Source organism: Phaenicophaeus curvirostris, chromosome Z (genome assembly GCF_032191515.1).
Source record: "Phaenicophaeus curvirostris isolate KB17595 chromosome Z, BPBGC_Pcur_1.0, whole genome shotgun sequence".
In the NCBI taxonomy this organism is placed as follows: domain Eukaryota; kingdom Metazoa; phylum Chordata; class Aves; order Cuculiformes; family Cuculidae; genus Phaenicophaeus; species Phaenicophaeus curvirostris.
In genome coordinates, this window is record NC_091431.1 from 55443499 (window position 1) to 55462897 (window position 19399).

Genomic DNA, 19399 nt, shown 5'->3' on the forward strand with positions numbered 1-19399 from the left:
CTTCTTTGAGAAAATTTACATATGTAGGTGGCGCTGCATGCAAACTGGATGTCCTGGGTAATTTTTGTGAGTTAATGGTATTACCGGTGGTTCTATGAGACTTAATGATACTGGTGTGGAAATAGTTGACTCATCAGAGTATGATTTGTGTACTAATTATAACATAGCTAATTATTGTATTTAAAAGGAGTATGCAGACATATTGGCACCTTTCTTCCTTCCCACCTACCCTAGAAATACTTCTTAGTTAGAAAATTGAAGTTTTCATCAGTAAATGTTGCAAAGCTGAACTTCTTCATGCATCAGTGACTTGGACTTTAAGTAGAGATGATAAAAAAAAAATTAAAGCAGCTGCTCTTCATTTCTATTTTACCTTTGACTGTAATGGTTAACCACAGCATAGCTTCTTAAGATAATGCTTTATGGCATGGAAGCATCTTGTTTGGCATGTAGAGATTACAAAATCATACTGTTGTGCATAACAGCTCAGCTATAAATTAGCCCCAAGCACAGCAAGATTTGGTCAGCTAACGCTCTCTGATCTGTATTTCGCATGTGGTGATCTCTGTATATTTTCCATTCCGTTTCCTGAAAATCTTTTTCAAAACACTTTACTGCCCTTTATTTCATTAATTACAAAAATTTGTGTTTCCATTTTGGTTTGTTTTATTGCAGACGGTGTCATAAAATCTTCATCAAGTGACAATGGCCTTCAGCAGTCTAACATCAAAGGCTGTACTACTGTATGATGAATGGATTAAAGATGCTGGTGAGTCATTTAAATCTAAACCTTACTAAAGCTCAATAATTTTTTAATATCAACATACAGTTATAGAATGCTATTTATCTGTTTATCAACTTATCTTCCTGTAAATGTTTTTTAGACTTGCCAGGTTACCTGTTGACATTTTTAACTGTAAATAACAGACTAGTTTCTGCATTTTAAAAAAGGGAAAAAAGCAAAAGTCAGCTAGTTTATGGGTGTTACCACAGACTAAATAAAGTGCATATACTGATTCTTCTATAAGACTTTCTGGCTTACCTGAATATGTAGTTCATGTTTTTCCTGTGCTGCTGAATGTAATGAATTACTTCTTTTTCATTAATGAGCAATGGTATTTTATCAGTTAATTGATCTAGGTGCATGATGTCACTCTACTTTGCTTTTGCAAGGTATAAGAAATATGTTGATAGTCTTGATATGTTATAGTTTCTTGAAATTAATCCTCAGTAATTAACTCAGTCACAGTTCTGTTTTGAAAAAGAATGTTAGTTTCATATTGCAGCTGATATGAGGACACTACACATGCTTTGCTTTAACATTGACATTTTGTAGTTCTGCGTGCTTTCCAAAACATGACAGAGTTTATGTCAAGTTCAGGGTTGAGACCCGCCTGCTGCAGAGGCATCCCTGACTGTTTCTCACTGTGGTAGGCACGTAGTAACAGGGATTAGCTTGATTACTGGGGAAAACTTGAAAAGCAGTTAAGGATTGATGAATAAAATTACTAATTTATCTTTGCTGGTATAGCAAAGAACTATTTTTCTTGTTCTGCAGAACCACAGTATGGAAGTGAGAAGGGAATTTTTTCAATATGACTTGTGGTATGAAGTGGATTGGGATGGAGCTGTATGATGAAGCATTTATGCTGCAGTGTCCATGACTTTAGAATTTGAGTTCCTTGTCTCTCTCCTTCCCTGCCTCCCACCCTCCTTCCCCCCCTCCCTCACAGTGCTTGTATTTGACATCACATACTGCTAGTGGCTGGACATGGTTTCCCCGGGACCAAGCTAGGAAGACTAATGGGAAAGTTTTGGTAGTACCAGTGCAAGGAGTGGATGCAGAAAAAGCAGTCACTTGTGAATAGCTGGGGATTCTCTTGCAGTGCAACATACATAGATGCCTAATGTTGTGGTTCACAGTCCTTGGGGAGAGGAATTTGCAACACTTGCTTTGTGGAGGCTAGAAATATGAAAGTGTGTGGTTCATAGTGCTGTGAAGGCGGTGATGTGTCTGGACTGAATAGTCACAGACCTCAACTACCAAGCTAACTGATGGGACAGGTCTTCTAATTTTAAAACCCCATACTTAGTATTTCTAGTATCCTGCTTATGAAGCTTGAGGAACTTGAAAACTAGGGCTGCTCCACATCTGAGACTTGAACTTGTGAAAGAAGGTTCATGCATTTCTAGAAGAATGAACTCTTACATGGAAATGTAACTTCGGTGGTCTGCTTGTGCTTTGCCTTCCTATGCTGTCCTCTGAGCCCCATTCATGTATGAAAATGCAAACTTTTCACGAAGGTGAGCTCTAGACTGAAAATCACATCACTCATGATTCTGCGTCTCTTCATTGCATGTGAAGAATTTATGCAGAAAGAACTATCAAATCCTACAGATGTTAAATTTTGTTATCCACTTGGTATGGATTTGAGGTGAATGGACTGCAACATGATCAGTGACAGCAAACCCCAAACTGTTAAGAATTATGTACCTTCCTGTAGCTAATTTAGGGTTTTACAAGTACTAGAAATATCTGACTTCTTTTTTTCCCTCCCCACTCCCCCTTTTCTTGTCTAGATCCAAGACTGGAAGGCTGGCCACTCATGTCTTCACCTTTTCCAACAACCTTTATCATTGGAACCTACATTTATTTGGTCACTTACTTGGGACCCAAACTTATGGAAAATAAAAAACCTTTTGAACTCAGGCAGATAATGACGTTTTATAATTTTAGTGTGGTAGCCCTCTCTTTATATATGACTTATGAAGTAAGTACGACTTTTATTTATAATGTATTTTATATTTGTGTCTCCAACTATCCTCATACTAACATTTAATAAATTTAGTAATTCAATTCCCGCTCTGCAATTCTTAATATATTATTCTGATTGTTGTAATTATGTTCCTCCAAGCAGTATGCTAAACTAATTGAGTTGACACTTGGGGAAAAAAAAAATAATAAATCATACCCAGAAAGAAAGATTGTACACTTTTTTGTGTGCCATTATATAAAATTTACAAATTTAAAAATTCTTATCACTTATGAATTTTCCTGGGCTGTAGCAGGTAAAGCAAACCATGTGTTTTACTTAGTCTGTTGTACTGTTGTAATTGGTTTTCCTTCTACATGATAGTAGACATTGATGTTTCAAACATTGTATAGAGTATGTTTACTATGGGATAATCTTCAGTTAAATCTTCTTTTTAAATGAAGAGAGTTAAGATCCCCACATTAGTTTTTGTTCATCCATAAAAAACCAAACAAACCAAACCTGAACAAACAAAACCCCAAAACCCAAACCATGAAAGTCTAGCATTGATTTTCCTCCCCTACATCCAAAATAGCAAATGCTCTTGCTCTCAAAAGGAACATTGAGAATTTGCTGTAGCTCATAGCTCACGAAAATGTTAGACTTGAAGACTGGAAAGCCTGACAAGTTGAATAGTGCTTGTAGAGTTTTTGAATGACCTAAAATCCTTAAGGATAAATGATACAGACTCTGTAGAAGCTTTAATTAAGAACCTTAAGGTTTAAGATACCTACTATTGATTGTTTTGTTTGTTTTGTTGTTGTTTTGTGCATTTTGGTTTGTTGGTTTGGTTTTTTTAAACTGGCTAGGTGTAAGTTTTTGTTTTCGATTGGTGAGGATTTTTTTTTTTTTTGGCTGGTAAGGGGGGCTGGTTTGGCTTGTTCAGGGTTTTTTGGTTGTTTTTTAAAGTGTAGCTATTTAACAATAGTATTGGGTGTGTGATGCCTTATACATTTAGTTGAAGCATCCCTAGGCTAATACTAACCTGCTTTGTTATATCTGGCTATGTGGCTATTTCAGGTTTGGCAAACTGGTAATGAAAAGTTGTCAAATTATTGTGCCATAATTTGACATAATAATTGTGCTATAATATCTTTCCGTTAGCTCAACTGCATATGTTTCATCATGAGTGAACTGCTTGCTCTATCTTATAACAGCACATTAAAGTCAGTAAGGAAGCAGCTGCTTTGTATCATCATTGTGTGGAAAATGATGGACAAGACACACACATTTGCTATTCAGACTTTGTTTTGAAAAATTGCCAAAACTCCTGTTGTGGTTTGGTGACAAGTTTGGGTTCAGTTATAACCTTCAGAAACAAAATATTAAACTTCTGTTAGTGTCTGACACTAACTCAGTATTCAATTAATCTGCTGTTGAGACTTTCTTGTTACAATTTCCTGAAAGAATGCATGGATAGAGTGTTAACAGATTGAATCTCTGCTATTGTCTGACACTCAGCAAGAAGCTTATTCTTTCCCTGGTTGGATCCAAGCCATTCTGTGGGTACTTTAGTATTGTTCTGCCTTAGTGGTGTTTCAAATCTTGTTTAATTTAAGCAACTGATTTTTTTCTTAGTTAAACAGACTAAGATGTTTCGTTTATTCAGAGAGCTGAACCTCCTGTCATGCATGAGTGGCTGATGATGATCTGTGGATGAAGAGCACTTTGTAAACAGCTATAAGATACAGTAGTCCTCATGGCTGGCAGGGGAATGAGCCAAGTGTAGTATTAATAATGTAGTTCTTGTCTGAGTTTTAATATATTCCAAGAGAAAAGATGAAATCATATTTGTTACATACAGCCTTTTGGCCGTGCACATGCTCTCAGTGGTAAAACCCCAGCTTCCTATCACTTGTATCAGTAAGAGACTGATTAAATAATGTAGTTCAAGAAAGCAAAATTTTAGAAACTGTGACACCAAAAATATAGTGTATGTTGATTTGTTGCTTGTCTTTAATGTTATTAAGACATATTTTCTGTTGTGCTGTTTTTTTCAGTATTAAGCTCATTGGCTGTGATAGCAGTTTTCCAAAAATGTAAAAAATTTTCACTTGTTCGGTTTTGTGGTCAGATTTGCATAATACATTTCTTTATTTAACATGGGCTTTGAGATGCAGCTGTTTGCTTTGGTTACTAATGCTGAGATAATGGGTGCAGGAAGAAAGTTCTTGTCCATAGGTGGGGTCCTGGAATGCAAAATTAATAAATCTGCAATAGCAAAGGATTTTGTGGTAGTTAGCCTACACAGAGGTAGCTGATTAACAAGGCTGCTGATTTAACAAGTTTTTAATATTGTTTTCCACTCTTGCCTAGCGATTGTGAAAGTAATCTGAAATTAATTAATTTTTCAAAAGATGTAAAGTAAATCTCTGCCCTTTCTCTTTTCTTTGCTCCAGTTTCTTATGTCAGGTTGGGCCACAGGGTACTCGTTCCGGTGTGATATTGTTGACTACTCGAGGTCACCTACAGCTCTAAGAGTAAGTTGCCAAACACAAAGCCAAACTGTTTTGCTACTTTGACTTTATTTTTAGAAATGCTTTTTGAACAGGCAAATGCATTACTGTAGAGTGGAATGCAATAAATGGAAATGCCTTTTTGCATAATAAAGAGCATGTGACTTAACTGGAGGGGTTGATTGTTTGGTACAAAGAATGAGACAACATATTTGTTGACTTGTTTTTCTTTCACAATTCCTTCAGATTTAATTTATTTTTTTTAAGAAAAAACCCAAACAAACCCATTTAGATATTTCTGTCATTATGACACCACTTACTCATCCCAATACTTTTCTTTACCTAGTTACTTTTTTCCCCTGCATCTGTTTAGCTTTATGCCTGTTATGATTTCATAATTTCTGGTTTTTACTCCTGCAGATGGTACGGACTTGTTGGCTTTATTACTTTTCCAAGTTCATTGAACTATTAGACACTGTAAGTATATGTAGCCTAATAAGAGTAGTAGTGATGTTTCCTTTTCACAGCAGAAGAGCTAATGCTGTTGAGGGCTGGGGGCATAAATTGCTTTTTATTTAGCCCTCCAATCTTCAATTATTGGAATACCATCAAGGTGTTTAACCCTATTATCTTTTCTCATCCTGTTGTCCCATTACACTGCCATTCCTTGATTATCAGGAAAAATGTTAATGAGGGAACACACCTATAAAAATTTAGGAAGTCCTGATAAATTGTCTGTTTAACAGCTGAATACACTAACACGTTGTTCAGTGCCAGTGCTTGTCTCAGCAATGCAGGTAAAAAACAATACTGCTCATGCTGAATATTTTTTTCCACATACTCATCAGATTTTATCTTTCACATTTGGAATATTTTATCAGTAGCTCTGAATGCAGCATAAGCTGATGTACCTACTTGCTCTACATTCTTCAGTATGCCTTTGGGGTCATAACTATACCTATGTTAGAGATCAGGCTGGCATTCTAATCTGTTTCAAATAAAGTCTGAGTAGGAATAGGGTTGGTTTAGCTGTTCTCAAACCAGCTTCTCAGTGTTAGAATGAACTGCAGTGTCATTTGCCTATTCTGTGGGGCACAATAGTGGTGATTCAGGAGCTGACTCATGAGCAGTTAGGATATTCTACACCCTTGGAGCAAAGGAAGCCATCTAACTTTCATCTGCAAATACTCATGATTCAACACTGAAAGATCTTACTGACAGAGCCAAATGGCATATGGTAATGGAAGAGCCAGGAATGCTAAAACTGGAAAAGCCTGACAAGTTTAGTCTTCTATTCTACCTACTGGCTAGGCTGCTTCTTTTTAATTAGTCTTGGGCCTGAAAATTTATTTAAAAAAACTAAATTCTTTGTTTGAACGCACCCAGTCAACTACCTGTTTCTTAGCAGCTTTTTGGTTTTAATACAAAAGTAATTTCCTAGCTGCATTTAAGTCAGCTGTTTCAAAAGGTTTCCCCTGGCACACCAGGCTTCTTTTCCTCTGTGTTCCTTTGCTTGCCATCTAATCCTGTCCTTTGCATGACCTGACTTCTTGCGCAGTTTTCTTGCTCTGTCTTCCCTTAACACTTCCCTCTGTCTGTCTTTTAAAATGTGGTCTGTCAACGTCAGTTAAGAATACCTACATATACTCTGTTCAATTTTGCCGTTTTCCAAATGTAGCTAAGTCATCATTCAAAATAAAGTGCTATTTGTCTAACTCAATATTTTCTATTGTCTATCTGTTGCTAGTCCTTTGGTTAATTTTCTCAAATGGCGTTTCCTTAGTAGTTCAGAGAACTTAAAACCTGATGCTTCTAGATATATCTCAGTCCAAGCAAGTTCATCTTATACTGTCCATTGCATCACATAGGTGATGGCTCAACTTTGTACATTTGCTCTTAAAGCTTGCACTGGCTTTTGAGACTCCACAGGTGGATTTTACATACTGGCTAATGAGCATATCCAGAGCCTCAGTTTTCTTTATTCTCCCAAGATTACGACTGTGAAGAATTTTCAAATGTATAGTAATGAGCAACCATCACAGATGCATACAGTTTTCTTAAGAATACTGGGCTTGATTATCTACTGTAACATTCTGTTTATTAAAAATCTGTTTCAGATATTTTTTGTGCTGCGTAAGAAAAACAACCAAGTTACATTCCTGCATGTCTTTCATCATTCCATCATGCCCTGGACCTGGTGGTTTGGAGTCAAATTTGCTGCAGGTAGTGGAGAGAGAGTTTAAGTTGTAGCAAAAGTTAAATATGATAGACAAAAATATTTTAAGAACATAATTAAAAATCTTGCAAACATCAGTGTTTGTCAATGTAGATGTCTGCAATATTTCATGGAACATCTGAGATCACTATAATTGTTTAAAGGGGTGGGGAGTACACATTTTTCCTATTTGACAGCATTTTGTGCAGTGCTGGTTTCTCATAGATGGGAGGAAAAGGTCCAGAGGAGAGAGCTATATATAAACAAAGAATATGATTACATGAAATAGATGTGACAGCAGAATCAGAAGTGCTAGGGGAGACGTATAAAGTAGATACTCTGTTGCAACTGCTTGAAAGCCCTTTGCCCCCTGAAATGTAAGAACTGAGTTGGAGGGAAGGACTGTGTTCTCATTTTTTTGCTTGTTTAACTGCAACAAAGCCTAAATAATTTCTTATATTTACAAGCTTTAGATATCTTTACATATAATTTACATTTATATCTAATATTTTGGCTTTCACAAAACTACAGAAATATTTTCTGGACCTTATTACAAAAACTTATTTGAATTGTAATGAACTGAAAGTCTCCATCCACTTCTATCTTACCTTCACTTTCCCCTTCCCTGCTCTGTGTGTCTATGCATGCATCTTCCTATGTTATTTCATTAGCGTGCACCACGAATAAACCTGGCTTGCCATGAGAGTAGCCTGATAAGCATAGAGTGGAGAAACACACAGTCAGTAGTCCATGTCTAGGAGGGTTTGGGATTATTTTAGGAGTTTCTACGAAAATGTAAGTGTGCTTCATACATATTTCTTCACTCATATTCTCTGGCATGTTTTTCTCTACCTGAAAATTGGCAACTAATTGATGAAGAGAACCATTGCCGATCTGTTAGTATCTTTTTTTATGAATAGAATGTTGAGTTTCTGATATTAGGAAGCTGGTGTCTTGATTGTGTCTTTCTCAAATGCTGCTGAATAACTCGTGTTTAAGTTAATGATGAAACTGTGTAATTTTCTCAGCATATAGTTCAATGTGTTTATAAACTTGCAGAAAAAAGTCCTCTAGCCACTAACAGTCCCTCTTTTTCAACCTTGAAAAGTTTCCATTTAATGTTGACTAACTTTCTGCCTTTTATCTGAACATAGATCAGTATGCCAGCTACAGGCTTCTGATTTTGCATTAGATCCAAATTTCCTTTGTGATAATTTGACAAGTCCTTTCAGCCAAGTGTGCAAGAACTGTTTTGTCCTCTACTAATAATAGTTGCTCATATTCATGTAGAGCTATGTTTATTTCTACAACTATTGCTTATCTTCATACCAATCTTTCCAAACATTGTTCTGTTTGATAGCTTTAAATTTTTCCAAGAATTTCAGTCCTGCTGATGATTATCTTGTATTCAGTTTCATCAATGTTTGTCCTTCTAAATAGTGGCATTAATCAAATTTTCAACCTATTTGTAAAAAAGCAATGAGTTTGAATGGAGGTGCTGATTTTTCTCTGATCTGCTATTAATAGAGAATTGTAAAATGATGCTTATGTACGGTGTTGCTTTTTGAAGCATATTTTTGTAGTCTTGATTAGTTTTTTTCTCTGCTTTAACTATTTATTTTTTCTTCTGAGGATTCACACTGCAAGCCAAAAAAAGTATGTACATTTGAACTGTAAGAACACTCAAATTATTTTTCAAAATACAAATAGCTAAGTTTCAAAGAAAGCTTGCAATCATAGCTGGAGGAGTTATGATCTATCAAGCTGGAAGATTAGTGTGAGCTACTAAAATCACAAAACAAGTTTTATTTTTAACTTGAATAATGCTTAAAAATTGCCTTTTTCTTCCTTACTTTAAATCTGCTTTTATGCCATCTTATTTTCTTCCTGATGCTCAATATTTTCGTTTGTCTCTTAAAAATGCTTTACTGTCTGCCACTTCTTGGATAATTTTTACCTATAGTTTCTTGTCTTCATTAAGATAAAATTACTTTGAGCAGGATGATCTAACTCTACAGTTGACCCAATGGAAATGGAAGTATTTCCTTACTTGCTTTGTGAATTGTTCATATCTTACCAGTTCCAGTCATAAGTTTGCCCCTTTGCCCCAGATTGGGCTACTTGGCCTTGTATTTCCTTTTTTACTATAAGTATGGTTTTGAGTTAGACCATAGATTTGCGAGACCCTTATGTAGGTCCTGATTCCAAAAACTTACTGACTGAAACTACAATTCTTTCCCTGGGAATCTGGAAAACTGGGCTGGGGAAAGAATTATTAATTATCCTCCAGAGCTTTGCAAAGTTCATTATGATGCCGAGAAAAGAGATGTAAACAGGAGGAATGATGTTTCTACTAAATTCTCTATGTCATCATCATGTGTATGTTTTAAAAAAATAATGAAAAACTGAACCAAAAGAACAGATAATTAGATAGGTTAGGTTTTAATTCTGTTTTGGAAATGCCTAGGTAAGTTTTCTGAGACATAAAACTGATACAATCCCTTAGAATTGGTGTCAACCAAATTCAGGTTAAATACCTAGACAGTTTTGTTGGTTTTATTGTATGTGCTTTTCCTACCCTGATTCAAACCAAACTACTAAGGTCTGAGGTGGCTTTTTTAAATACCTGATGCAATAATACTGCTATGTTTTGTTTTTCTGCAGGTGGTTTAGGAACATTTCATGCTTTGGTGAACTGTATTGTCCATGTTATCATGTACACTTATTATGGAATCTGTTCTTTGGGACCAGCCTATTATAAATATTTGTGGTGGAAAAAATACATGACAACTATACAACTCGTGAGTAGCTTTGTTTGATTTTAACACCTCTCGGAAAACTGATTGGGGCTAACACTGCTTTAATGCAATACATTTATGCTTTTAGCAATGTTCACGTGTATAGCTTACAGTGAGTACAATAAAAGTTGTGAGCTCCCCTTGGTTATATGTTTAAATCTGCTGACTTCAGCCTTCACTATAATCACAGATCTAGACATACCAGCTTTTCAGTTATGCAGGTACTTGATATTTACAAAACTCATTGCTGCTATAAAAAATAGTAGAATGTAATTTTACACCAAGGAAACATAATGAATGTACAGAATACACCTGTGACTAGTAATAAGGAAAGGGAAAAAGAAGTATTTCTTTAGTATTTCATGTCCATTCTTTCACAGAAAATGTTTGTTTAGAGAATTTACCTAGGAACATTAAAAAACATTCTTGAAGTAATTACATTAAGTGTTTTATCAGCAGTAGATTATTTTCAAAAAGTTACTGCTCTGAGTGTTTTTTCATGTCCAGCTGTTTTAATAGCTGAGTTTTCAAAATTCAACTTCTGTCTAGAGAATACGTTTAGCCTGAGTAAGGATGCTGATGGAGGAGTGAAAGGAGCAGGGAGAAGCAGCCATGGCTGATTGCTTGCACTAGGTTGGGTGTTAATAGAACAGTTCACGTAACCACACATAACTCTGAGCAATTTAGCTTGAATATTTATAACTTAAAGTCTTTTTGTCCTGGCGGCACAATCAGTGGATTATTAACTTGGATTCAACGTGGAAATTTTTTTTATATCCACCATTAAACTGGTTTGGGGACCTGACAACCTTTTTGTCAGGTGCTAGTCTGCAAGTAAAGCGGGAATTCATGTTCAGCAGTGCTATAATGGTCAACTTATTGGGGGTTTTTTTCTGGCTAATTCTTCGAAAGGAGCCTCCCATTTGTCACAGGTCACACACTGTTCTTTCTTCTCTGAATTGGCCAGGGCAGACTCCCATTCTCCTAATATGAGTTTCTCAGTACCGCTTGTAATCCAGTTTGTCCCAAGATTTACTCTCTGAAAACAGTTTTCAATGCAGTAACATTTTGGGAGAAGGGCTCTAAAGGTGCATCTCTTTAATTTTTAAAAGTTTCTCCCAAACACACTTTCTGTTTTTCTTTATGCAAGATAGACTGAATCTTTAAACTTTTGTAGTAAGTTTGTAATCTATTTTAAAAGTATTTTTATTCACCTTTTTCCTCCAGGTCCAGTTTATTATAGTTACAGGTCATATCGGACAAATCTACATCATGGATAATTGTCCATACCAGTATCCAGTTTTCATGTTTATTATTTTGCTATACGGCTGTATCTTTTTAGTCTTGTTTCTCAACTTCTGGTACCACGCTTACACAAAAGGACGAAGACCACCAAAGATGTCAAGAAATGGGACCAGCAAAGATCAGTGAACAAACTCTTATTTCTAAAACCAAAACAGCGTATATGTCAAAGTGGAAACTTGCACTACTTGACAATCAAGATATTTAGATGCATATGCTACATTATGTATGTTTTGTATTTTTTCTTCCAAAACAGAATTTGTATTTTTGCCATAAGTTATTTGGGATTCAGAACATGTTTTTTCAATAACTTGTTTGTGTTTATCCAATAAGAAATGAATGGGTAGATATTTATCTAGAAGATGGCTGAAAATAAAGATATTCATTGAGGAAACCAAAATGTGTATGACAAGTACTGAGTACTTTGAACACAGAGAAAAAATTACTTCACTTTAAATGTTAGAAATTTTTGAGACTGTCAGCTGCATTTTATTAAACGAATGAATTTTCAGTAAGTACTGTTTGTAGAATCTAAAGCTTATTATTACTATAGTTGAAGTGTAAACATTGTTACATGTGTTTACAAACTATATTGCTTTAAAGAAAGGAATGTATGTTAATCTGTCAAGGTGTGGTGTTTCACTTGAAGATCATAGATGTTTGGATATACTGTGTTTCACTAAGATAATGATTCATTTCATGTTCTACTCACTTGAACATTATTCTAAGTATCAGAAACTTACTAATTTGAGGATTATCTGAACTCTTGTTGTGTAATGATCAAAACATCTTACTTATTTGTTCACCAAAGTAGCTTAGTATACTAATTATTCAATTTATCTATGGATATATATTGACATCGGTAGCCTAAGCTCCTTAGGAGAGAAAAGACATCTTGTAATTCAGTAGCCAAAATCTTAGTCCTTAATGTTTTTAAAAAAATACTTTTTGATTGAAGCCCCCATGGCACTGAGCATGATTGTACTGTGCTCTGTTTTCTTCCATTCGCGTGATCTATTGGAATCCAAGCCTAGAAAGATTTTCGGGTTTGGGTTTGGGGTTTTTTTTCATGATTAATAGTGTTTGTTTTTAACAACCCAAGGTTAAAGTTTCTCCATTAATAGCACCAGTTACCTTGTCCTGAAGTAGGGAAAAATATATATACCATTCTGAGCTGTTTTGTGTAGGGCAGGTAGTGGTGACAGGGCATGGCTCCAGTCTGTGTAGAATTAACCAATATGTTGGCAGATTGTTAGGGTCAGACATGTATAGAAATCAAAGGATCTGGCTATTTGTATGAAAGTTGCATTTGTACTGTAAGAATTTTGTTAAGGAATTGGTGCATGCAATAGACTTGTAAATGATGAATTTAAGGTGTTTAAATTAATGTTACCTTCAAAAGTACTGTTTTTTATGTTCACTACTAACAGAAAATAAGCTTGCGATACTTGCTTTGTGTTTGATCTGTTTGTGAGATTTTTCAAATACCTAAAACTTCAGGGTAGGTTTTAATTTCTTCCCTGTTCTACAAATCCAGGAAAGTAAATTTTGTTAAATGAATACTTTTATGGGGATACTGACATTCATGCTGCATTGTTAATGCTAAAAGTATTTAAACTTTGTCTTGGACATGAGTTACATATTATTTCTTATGAGATTATATATATGATGTCTTTATAAAACAAATAAAAAAATATTATATTTTATCTTTCCACTATTTTTCCCTGTAGCTATCAACTGTTATGACAGATTGATTCTAATGTTACCCTTCTTCCAGTCACCACGGACTTCTGATTGCCATGACTTTTCAAATACCATGGAGAGTGGCTTGACAACCCTATCTGCTAATTCTAGGACTCTAGGAGGCATCTCATCAGGTCCCACATACTTACATATGTTCAGGTTCCTCAGGTGGTCACAAACCTGATCCTCCCTTACAGTGGAAGGGCCTTTATCCCCCTGCTCCCCTTCTTGTTGTCCACTGACCCAGGAGGTGTGAGGAGAGCGGTTCGCAGTGAAGACTGAAGCAAAAATGTTGTTGGGTACCTCAGGCTTCTTCTCATCTGTTGATGTGAGGACACTATTTTGATCCATCAGTGAGGATACGCTTTCTTTAACCTTCTTTTTCTGATTGATGTGCCTGTAGAAGCCCTTCCTGTTAGTCTTCACTTCCCTTGCCAAGTTCAGCTGCAGCTGCGCCCTGGCCTTCTGCCCTCATCCCTACACAACCGGGCAGCGTCCCTAGACTCTTCCCAGGTTCTCTGTCCCTGCTTGCACTGCCTGTGCAGTTCCCTCTTGCTCTTCAGTTTGATCAGCAGGTCCCAACTCAGCCACACTTCCCTTCCTCACCTGATTTCCTACATCTGGTGAGAGCATTCTTGCACTTTATGGAAAGCATCCTTAAATACCTGCCAGCTCTTTTCTGCTCCCTTGTTCCTGAGGACCATGTCCTGGGGGTCCTATTGACTTACACCTCAAAGAGCTGGAATTCTACTTTCCTGAAATTTAGGGTCCTGACTAGACTCCTCGCCTGTCCAATATCCCTCAGTACCTTGAACTCCACCAGTGCATGATCATTGCAGCCCAGGCTGCCTCCAGTCTTAATGTCACTGATGAGCTCACTTGTATTGGTGATCATCAGGTCCAGTATTGCATCCCCTTTGCCAGAGTTGTCTGTTACCTGGGTTAAGAAATTACCTTCAATGCACTCCAAGAGACTCCTGGATTGCGTACAGCTTGCCGTGCTACTTTTCCAGCATATGTCAGGATGATTGAAGTCCCCCAGTATGATGACAGCTTGTGAGCGTGAAGCTTCCTGTTGCTGGAGGAAGAAGGCTTCATCGGCTGGCTCTCCTTGATTAGGTGGCCTGTAGTATACACCAATCACAAGGTTCCTTTTGCTGTCTCGGTCCTTTAGTCTGACCCACAAGCATTCAGTTTGTTTGTGGCTACTCTTCAAAAACAGCTCTTCACACTCTATCTATTTCCTGACATACAGGGCAACACCTCCACCCCTCCTACCTGGTCTGTCCCTTCTGAACATCCTGTAGCCGTCAATAGCCACACTCCAGTAATGGGATTTGTACCACCAAGTTTCAGTGATGGCAACGAGATCATAGCTTTCTACTAGCATGGTAGCTTCCAGCTCCTCCTGTTTGCTGCCCAAGATTTGTGCATTTGTATAGAGGCACTTCAGCTGGGCTATTAGCTGCATCACCTTCTTAATGAAACATTCTTTATTTCCTTTATGGTGTTCTGCAGAGTTTTCCTTGCTGGCACCTAGTACCTCAGAAATCTCCTGCTCATCCCCACAGGACTTCAGCTGTGTAAAGGCATCCCTAGCACACCCCGGGGCAGCAGTTGGAGGGCCCATACCACCACCCCATCCTTCCAACCATTGTATGTCAGCTTGTCATAGGCAAGTCTGATATTATCCTCCTCCCCTTTCACATTTAGTTTAAAGCCCTGTTAATGAGCCCTGCAAGCTCCTGAGCAAAGACCCTCCTCCCCCTTAGAGAAAGGTGGGTCCCATGTGACACCTGTAAATCTGGTGCTGTGTGCCCATCCCATTGTCAAAAACCCCAAAGTTATTATGGTGACACCAGGCATGAAGCCATGTATTAGTAGACCGGACCACTCTGATCCTTACAATGTCACTGTCCATAACTAGAAGATGGGAGGAAAAAATCACCTGGGCCCCAGATTCCCTCACTAGCTGTCCCAAGGCCTTAAAATCTCTTTTAAGCCCCCCTGGGCTAGGTACTGTAGCTTCATCACCTCCCACATGGAAGAGCAGTATCAGGTAGCAGTCTGAAGGCCTCACCAGACAGGGGAGTTTCCTAGCAATATTACTTACCTGGGCTCCTGGGAGGTAGCAGACTTGCCTGTGAGTGGGGTCTGCTTGACATATTGGACCCTCTGTTCACCTTAGTAGAGAGTCTCCTACAGCTATGACTCGCCTTTCTCTCTTTGTGGCAGTTGTAGTTACATGGGGTGGGTTGAAGGGGTGTCATTCTGGTCTTGGCCCTTGCTCTGATGTAGACAGGTCATCACCCACATTTTCCTCTGGTCTGCCTTCTACAGCTAGAGCCTCATATCTGTTGTGCAGAGGCACCTGGGTAGACATGGGCAAGGATGGCATTCATTTTCTGTCCCATTGGTGGACTTGCTTCAACTCAACTACAACCCTTTAAGTCCCTGCCTCCATTGGGGGCTTTTTCTGGTGGCTGTCTTTGTTCCTCTAACAGAAAGCTCTGGGTATGGTTCCACCAGACTCTCTTACTCAGACTCCCTGATGCTAGTTAGCCTCTCCACTTCCTCTCACGGCTCTGCCACCAGACTGAGGAGATCTTTCCCCTGCTCACACCTAACACAGCTGTTGCTCTTGCTGCCCTCTTTTTCCAGTGCAAGCTGGTGGCACTCCTTGCAGCCTAAGATCTGGACAGCTGCAGGTTTTCCTGGGAGCTCAGTCTGGGCTGATGGGTCCCTTCTGTCAGGTGTGGAGGATGCAGCCTCCTGCCAGATGGACACTGTGGCTGGGCTCCTTCTTACTGACTGAACTCTCCTCCCGAGCATGGAGACTGTGTCCTCCCTACACGCTCTACCTTCACAAACTGCTGAGCCTGCCCATCTGCCTGCTCCTGTCTGCTTCAGTCCTGGAGAGCTGTTTAAATCTCCCACAGCTGCTTCTGGGACCATCCTCCAGCATCAGCCACCACTTGGCAGCTGTTGGGACCGAGAGTCAGAAGCCACCTTGCTCCCTGTTGGGAGGTTTCCTTGCTCCACAGAACACATTTTCTGCCTCGATATAGCGCCCAGCTGCAGCACTTACCGTGTCTGCAGCCATATCTCGCTGATAGATACATAGGTCAGCAAGATCTTGCAATTAGATCCAAGGAGGGATTTGGATGGCTTGATACATATATTACAATTCATAAATTTTAGATGCTTGATCCTGGAATCCTTACTTTTGAGTTTTGGCTTCCTGGCAGTGCACATAGTGGGGTGCTTTAGCACAGAACCCAAGACAGCTGGGGTTCTGAAAAGGGGTCACACACATTTCCAGTGGGAAATGCAATCATTGACTCTTAAGTCTCAAATCCTGCCAGCCTGTGAGCATGCCCTTTGCTTCCAAAGTAGGGGAGTCATCTCCTAAAAGCAAGAGGCTTATTGCCGTTTTCTCAGATAGCTGGAAGGATTTCCCTCTGATTTTGTTTTTAAAGCTTTAATGGTGTCCGATTTTTATATAACAAGTTATTAAGACAGTGGGAAAATTTGGCTCATTTAGGCCTTCTTGAGCCTGAGGATTCCAACATGTTTGGGAAATGCAGGGCCTTTGGGGAAAGGCTGTAATAGCTAGTCTGTAGAATAAACTGGATGATGCTATCTACCCTCTACTTCTTCTGAAGGGAAGTAGGTATTGCTCTCTAGTCTTGCAAATAACTCCTGTGGGGGAAGGGGAAGTCCTAGTCCTGGTCTCTGATTTTGCAATGACCATGCACCCTCTCCATCTCCCAAATGTGCCTCGAGGAATCACAGAATTGTTTAGGTCAGAAAAGACCTTGAAGACTATCAAGTACAACTGTTTACCTAACACTAGTCCACCACTAAACCATGTCCCTAAGCATCACATGTAAGGTCCTTCAAGTAAGTCCAGGGATGTTGACTCAACCACTTCCCTGGAGAGACTGGTCCAATTCTTGACAATCCTTTCAGTGTCCAAATATTTCCTAACATCCAGTCTAAACCTCCCCTCGTGCAGTCTGAGACCATTTCCTCCTGTCCTGTCACTTATTACTTAGAAAATCAGACAGCTGACCACCTTATTAAAACCTCTTTTCAGGTAGTTGTAGAGAGCAATAAGGTCTCCCCTCAGGCTTTTCTCCAGACTAAAGAACCTTAGATCTCAACGTTCCTCATAGGATTTGTGCTCCAGACACTTCATCAGCTTTGTTGTTCTTCTTTAGATGCACTCCAGCAGCTCAACGTCTTTCTTGTAGTGAGGGGGCCAAAACTGAACACAGTATTTGAGGCGCAGCCTCACCAGCCCCAAGTTCTTGGCCATGTGGGCACACTGCTGGCTTATATTCCACAGGCTGTCAACCACCACCCTGAAGTCCTTTTCCGCTGGGCAGCTTTCCAGCTATTTGTCCCCAAACCTGTAGCATTGCATGGGGATGTTGTAACCCAAGTGCAGTACCCAACACTTAGCCCTGTCATACAACTGACCTCAGCAAATCCCTCTGTAAAACCTTCCTTCCCTCAAGCAAATCCATGTTCCTGCACAACTTGGTGTCAGAATGCATCCTGGAAATGGGTGTGAGTGGCCACATTCTTGTTTGTTGGTTTGGGATCCAGATCTACGGCTTATTCCTCAAACTCATTTGGGCTTAAGTAGAAGCCAAAAGTACAGATGTCAGCTCTACAGATGCATGGGTGCTGAACAGAAAAGAGCCAGGTAAAACCTACAAGTCCAGTAGTTGTACAGTAGCCAACTGCCTCCAGCGTCAGTTGTTTGAGATTAAGAATTAATGAGCAGGAGCAGAAACTGGAGATGGAAATCATTTAGTGGTCTGTCAGCAAGTGCCATTTTAGATTTATGCTGCATAACTTCCTGCACGCTGGTTTGGTTTTCTGTGAGTTATGAAGCATTTGGAGAAAGAGAATGCATTGTTTCACCGAGTTGTGTGAATGTATCCTAAGAGGCTGGATGTAGTGTAACTGAGCTGGTGGCGTCAGTACAAAATGTTATTAAACCCCGTCCTCCTACGCACAACCTTGCAGCCTCTGAGAACCATACTATCTTCATCTGCACCCTTACGTTTCTTTCTACCTAAAAGCTGTGCCTCTTACGTACTGAAGTTTATCATGCTTAGTGTGCTGGAAGTATGAAGAATGCCTCAGTTTGCACAAACAGAAGGCACTATTTGTATCCATAGTAACCTCCACTGTTAATTCAGGTATCCATAGTTAGGCTAGGTTAAAAAAAATCTATAGTATCTCAAGTACATACAAAAGTTATATGGAAGACAGAGCAGAGGATTCCCACTGCCAGTGAGAGTCCCACATAGAGAACAATAGTAATGTTTGAAATTAAGCAAGGGAGAGGCATTGGATCTTTCCTCATGGACAGTGAGTTGCAATTGTGTTATAGCAGATAATAATACTGCAATCATTGTAACGTACTCATGTTGCTGCTTTTATAAGAGATAATTAATGTATTAATTGAGCAAAGTTTGTTCTTCATGGCTGTCATGGCTGCACCCTCAGCCTTGCGAGAGCTGCAGAGCTTCAGGAGACCTTTCAGCCTCCAGCTAATGAAATTCGGAGAAGGTATCACCGAGGTGTAGAAGCCTTGATATTGCTATGCCTGAGAAAAGTGATTGTAATTTTGCCTGACAGAATGTGGTGGGGCTTCAAGTGAGCCACAGGATTGAGACTCTTTGGGTGTGTATGAAATGAATGCACTAAAAGCTCCAGCAAACTCCTAGTTTTTAAAATAATGCTTTGTTAAAAATAAATAATAAAGAAGAAAGAAAGGGCTCTTTAACAAGTGAAAACTTAGTGCTGCAGCACAAGACTTCAAATGAAATAATTGGGAAATAAATGCTTTATTGCTTACTGTGCCCTTGGCAGGATGGTATTTTCCTCTCATCCTGCTGTCTACTCTACAAACTTTTTGTTTTTTTCAGGTTTACTCTGGGTTGAATGATGTGCATATGATGTTTTCTGGGTCCAGAGAAAAGTTTTTTTTTTCTTTTGCCTCTTACTCCAGGAAAAAGAATGCAGCAGTCAGCAAACCGCTAACATCACAGT

General features: G+C 38.8%; 1 protein-coding gene across 2 annotated transcripts in view; it reads left to right on the plus strand.

Annotated features, from left to right (window-relative positions):
• The window catches only part of ELOVL7 (ELOVL fatty acid elongase 7), a 29150-nt gene extending 17278 nt beyond the window's left edge, over nt 1-11872 (plus strand). For both annotated transcript variants that reach the window (XM_069880232.1, XM_069880233.1), the window contains 7 exons: nt 676-769; nt 2581-2771; nt 5213-5293; nt 5690-5746; nt 7387-7492; nt 10149-10285; nt 11510-11872. In XM_069880232.1, coding sequence (XP_069736333.1) covers nt 706-769; nt 2581-2771; nt 5213-5293; nt 5690-5746; nt 7387-7492; nt 10149-10285; nt 11510-11713 — 840 coding nt within the window. In that variant the 5' untranslated portion in view covers nt 676-705 and the 3' untranslated portion in view covers nt 11714-11872. The remainder of the gene's footprint in view (nt 1-675; nt 770-2580; nt 2772-5212; nt 5294-5689; nt 5747-7386; nt 7493-10148; nt 10286-11509) is intronic.
• The last annotated feature ends 7527 nt before the right edge of the window (nt 11873-19399 follow it).